The 5091-nt window shown below is 52.4% G+C and overlaps 1 protein-coding gene across 1 annotated transcript in view; it reads left to right on the forward strand.

The window, feature by feature from the left end:
* Ncf1 (neutrophil cytosolic factor 1) overlaps positions 1-5091 on the forward strand; it is an 8774-nt gene that overhangs the window by 802 nt on the left and 2881 nt on the right. Inside the window, exons 2-7 of the mRNA XM_005344663.3 lie at positions 2021-2101; positions 2926-3001; positions 3110-3275; positions 3796-3851; positions 4347-4469; positions 4752-4859. Coding sequence (XP_005344720.1) covers positions 2021-2101; positions 2926-3001; positions 3110-3275; positions 3796-3851; positions 4347-4469; positions 4752-4859 — 610 coding nt within the window. The remainder of the gene's footprint in view (positions 1-2020; positions 2102-2925; positions 3002-3109; positions 3276-3795; positions 3852-4346; positions 4470-4751; positions 4860-5091) is intronic.

A 5091-nucleotide genomic window follows, 5' to 3' on the forward strand; every position in this document is an offset into this window, starting at 1 on the left:
TCCCTCTCATTCCTGTGCTGAGCCCCATCCCTGCTCACGTGCCACCACCGTGTGTGTGTGTGTGTGTGTGTGTGTGTGTGTGTGTGTGTGTGTGTGTGTTTCTGGTGCTTAGCACCAAGGTTCACTCCTCCCAGGAAACCTCCTGCCTGGTCAGCACAGGGAGAGGCCCTGCGAGGAGAGGCCTGCAGGCTGTAGCGGTTTGTCTCTCTCCTTCTATGTGGGTCACACTAGAGTTTATCTCCTCAGGAGGCGACATCACCACAAGGGGGGAAAGTGTCCCCTTTGCCCTGGGGGAGCTGAGTTGGAGAAATGTCTCCCTGTGGATCTAGACTCCATCACTGGGTGAGAGAGGAGGGGCACCTGGTACTTGTGCGGAGCTCGTGTGGGACACTTAGGACACATGGTGCTAAGTTCTCTACCTTCTGCCTGCCCTCTCTAAATATAAATATTCTGAGTCATTCCAGAATAAGCGAGAGACTTTGTAAACCAAAGCCACACCAAAAGGGGTCATTCTAGGTGTTTCCTTCATGTCTTCCATTCCTCCCCAACCCCCAGAGACATTTTTAGAGTCTCACAACGTAGCTTAGGATAGCCAGAACTCAGGGCCAGCTTCCCACTTCACCTTCCAAATGCTGGGATTATAGACATCTGTCTCTGTCTCTCTCGTGATAGCTGTCACATTACCCCATGTGTCTTATCTTTGGTTTCTTTCAAGTATCATACTGTTTTTAAGACCCCCCTTCTCTGTTACAGAAATCATTTCTTTTCAAAGCTAGTATTATCAATTATTTGCTTGAGACGGCATGTTACGTAGCCCAGCCTGTCTCTGTCCTTATGTAGCTCCCAAATACTTGAATGCTTCCCACTAAGCCCCATAAATAAATAAATAAACGTTTATTTTTTTTTTAGTTTATTTATTATGCATACAATGTTCTGTTAACATATATATACCAGAAGAGGCACCAGATCTCATTATAGATGGTTGTGAGCCACCATGTGGTTGCTGGGAATTGAACTCAGGATCTCTGGAAGAGCAGCTAGTGCTCTTAACCTCTGAGCCATCTCTCCAGCCCCCATAAACGTTTATTTTTATTTTGTCTATTTCGCCTGCATGTATGTGGAATCAGGCATGTGCAGTGCCCTCAGAGGCCAGAAGGGAGCGCCAGACCCACTGGACCGGGAGTTAGAGGTGGTTGTGAGTCCCAGTGTGGGTGCTGGGTACCCTGGGGTTGTTGCCAATGCTGTCTCCCATGGTCCATCTTTGTGATGAGCCATCTCTCTATCCCTTGGCCCCGCTTTGTTCTTAAAGGTCCCTCCTCTGTTAGTACAGTGGGGACAAGTTTTCTCGCACCTGTCCTTTGAGAGGAGCCACGTAGGAAGCCCAGCTGAGGACTATGGCTAGGGCACTTGAATAGTGTACATAGGCCCTTGGCTCAGTCCCCTGAACTGACAGGAGAAAAGAGAGAGAAAGTGAGCAATCGCTGGCTGTTCTTCCGGAGGATCAGGGCTCAATTCTCTGCACCTACGTGATGACTCAGCCAGATGTAACCCCCGTTCCAGGGGATTCAATGTCCTTGTCTGGCTTCATGCATAGGTCCATGGACATACATGCAAGTCAATCACCATATACATTTTTAAAAAGAGAAACAGAAAGTCGATGAGATGACTCAGCAAGGAATGGGACTAGCCACCATGTCCAACGATCGGAGCTCACTCCTCAGAACCTGGGGGTGGAAGAAGAAAACCGAGTCCCACGAGTTGTGCTTTGCACACACACACTGAATAAATAACATGAATTTTCAAACACACCAGAGGCTGACCACGTTGGTCTGCTTCTCAAAGCTGCACTTAGCTACCCCAAGGGTCCCCCAAGTTCATGCCCATTCTAGAACCCAGGCTACCCCTCAAACATTGCCTTACCACAACTCCTTAGGCTCTCATCCAAGGCTAAAAGGCAGCCCCCGGGCACAGATGGTACCCGCGGGTACTGAATGCCCCTCTGTGCTCTGATGCCCCCCAGGTGTACATGTTCCTGGTGAAGTGGCAGGACCTGTCGGAGAAGGTGGTCTACAGGAAGTTCACGGAGATCTATGAGTTCCATGTGAGTGCTGCGGACGCGCTAGCCTTGGCTACTGCTCTGCCTTTGTGGGCCTTCAGCTCATTGTGTGTCTAAAGAGGCCAGCCTGGTCTACAGAGTGGCTTCCAGAGCCAGCCAGGGCTACATAGCGAGACCCTGTCTCAAATTAAATAAATGGCTGGAAAGTGGTGGCACATGCTTCTAATCCTGGCACTCAGGAGGCAGAGGCAGGAGAATCTCTGTGAGTTCGAGACCAGCCTGGTCTATAATGTGAGTTTCAGGACAGCCAGGGTTACTTGTCTTGGAAAAATAAAGATAGATAGATAGATAGATAGATAGATAGATAGATAGATAGATAGATAGATAGACAGACAGACAGACAGATGAGACAGGGACAGACAGACAGACATGCAGAGACAGAGGGGGACAGACAGACAGACAATATTTTATATGCAAAGGCACTGGGACAAGATTGGCCTGGGGTGTCCACAGGCAGCACTGTGGACAATGTAAACAGAGTTGGGGGAAGGTGTGTGTTAGGCAGAAGCCAGCCTGTGTGGAGCCGATGGCTTGCCCTCCCAGGGGTGTTATGAATGGCTCCAACTTGGATCTTTTGGAACACCTCCCCTTTCCGCTTTTTCTCACATATCTTAGCCTAACCTTAAACTCACTACACAACCCAGGATGACTTTGAACTTCTTATCCTCCTGCCTCACTTCCTGAGTGCTGGGGTAACAGGACTGCACCCCCATACCGAGCTTATGCAATGCTCAGGGTGGGACCCAAGACTTCAGGCAAGCTAGGTAAACACTCTGCCGCGGTGCCCCAGCCCTTCTTCCTCTATCTAGAAAACGCTAAAGGAGATGTTCCCCATTGAGGCGGGCGAGATCCACTTGGAGAACAGAGTCATCCCACACCTCCCGGGTGAGCAGTACTGAGCCTCAGCAGGGTCCCCTCCCCAGGGCCCCTCCCCACATCCATTCGGACTTGACCTTGTGTGCACACTCATGGGTCTCTGGTGGCCCCACCCAGCACCCAGATGGTTTGATGGGCAGCGTGCCACTGAGAGCCGCCAGGGCACCCTCACCGAGTACTTCAATGCCCTCATGGGACTGCCCATCAAGATCTCCCGCTGCCCACACCTGTTGGACTTCTTCAAAGTTCGGCCTGATGACCTGAAGCTGCCCTCGGACAGCCAGTGAGTTGCCACCTCCCTAGCGAGGACACAGGAGGACAGGATACACAGAGGGTGGGGAGACCTAAGTTCAGAGAGGATGAGGGACTGACCCACAGGCACACAATGCTCAACGCCTGGGACGTGGCCAATGCTGCATCTACACAAGCTCACGTCGCCGTGGGGCATGCTGGAGGCAGGAGAAGCTCCCTACCCCACCAGAGAGCTGATGGGAGCCCCTCCCAGGCCAAAACAGCTCCATCTAGCTAGTGGAGAAGGCCTTTGCCATCTCTCTAGGGTCTGCAGTATGCTTCCTCTGCCCTGTTTCTAAGTCCGGCTGTATAGACAACCCCTCATTCCTAAAAACAGTCTGTGCTCCACCCCCACCTCCCAGGCCTAGGCCAGTGGATAGCTTCTCTCTGTGCTAACCATCTTTCTCCTGGTTCCTTTTGCTTTGGGGAAGTCCTCCTGTTGGTCTAACCTAAAGCCTCCCCTTCGGCTGGGAAGCTGAGTGTCGGCTGTGTATTGCCTGTTCTCTCTCCAGGGTGAAGAAGCCAGAGACATACCTGATTGCCAAAGATGCCAAGAATAATGTAGCTGGTGAGAGGGGCTGCATGTGCCCTGGGGGTGGTGGCACCTAGGAGCTATGGATGTTATCAAGGACCTCGAGTGTGGGGTGGGTGGGGACAGAACAACACTGAATAGGAGGCGCTTTGGTGGTCACCTTGCAGGTTGGGGTGTGTCTTCCCCACCACAGCCCAGTGCAGGAGTTCAAGGTCACCCTTGTCTACAGGGTGAACTAGAAGCCACCCTGGGGACGGGAGACTGTAGCTCGTAAAACAAAAAGGGCTGAGCATAGTGGCGTACACCTTTAGTCCCAGCACTTGGGAGGCAGAGGCAGGCGGATCTCTCTTGTGAGTTTGAGGCCAGAACAAAACATCCATCGTTAAACTAATGCAGCAGAAACAATGTAACACACCTTTCCACAGTTAAGTACTATTCTGCAGCAGAAACAAATGTAGCACATCTTTGCCTAGTTAAAACAAGGGACGCCCTCCTGCTGGGTCTGCTCACCCTGTCCTCTCCCCTGTGCAGACATCACAGGCCCCATCATCCTTCAAACCTACCGAGCCATTGCTGATTATGAGAAGAGTTCCCGCACGGAGATGACTGTGGCTACCGGAGATGTGGTGGATGTCGTGGAGAAAGGCGAGAGCGGTCAGCACCCCCACCCGCCATCTGGGGTGATGCACGCTTGAGTTCCATGCAGAGGCCCTAGCAGCCTTTGGCCTCCAGCTCAGGGCAATCCCATGCCTGGGTTGTAGTTAGGGGTGTTGTCCCACCTGCACATGGCGAAGGGCTCTGAGCTCGTGTCCCCGGGTTTGGGGATGTTGCTGAATATGTGCATCCTGTATTCCCTTCTGTGTTCCCACCACCCTCATGGCTGAAGAAGGCTGGCGGGCACCATCCCTCACTCGTCTCTCTGTGCTCATGACATAGGCTGGTGGTTTTGCCAGATGAAGACAAAGAGAGGCTGGGTCCCCGCATCCTACTTGGAGCCCCTTGACAGTCCCGATGAGGCAGAGGACCCGGATCCCAACTACGCAGGTGCTCCCTGCCCTCTGAGGCAATATGAGGTGTGGGATGAAGGAGAGGAAGGGGTACGGGGACATGAAGAAGCCAGAATTTCTCTGTTTTTAGCTTGGTAATGTTGTTGGTCAGAAAAATAGGAGGCAAGCCGGGCAGTGGTGGCGCACGCCTGTAATCCCAGCACTCGGGAGGCAGAGGCAGGCGGATCTCTGTGAGTTCGAGGCCAGCCTGGTCTACAAGAGCTAGTTCC

The sequence above is a fragment of the Microtus ochrogaster genome, chromosome 2 (genome assembly GCF_000317375.1).
Source record: "Microtus ochrogaster isolate Prairie Vole_2 chromosome 2, MicOch1.0, whole genome shotgun sequence".
NCBI classification, from domain to species: domain Eukaryota; kingdom Metazoa; phylum Chordata; class Mammalia; order Rodentia; family Cricetidae; genus Microtus; species Microtus ochrogaster.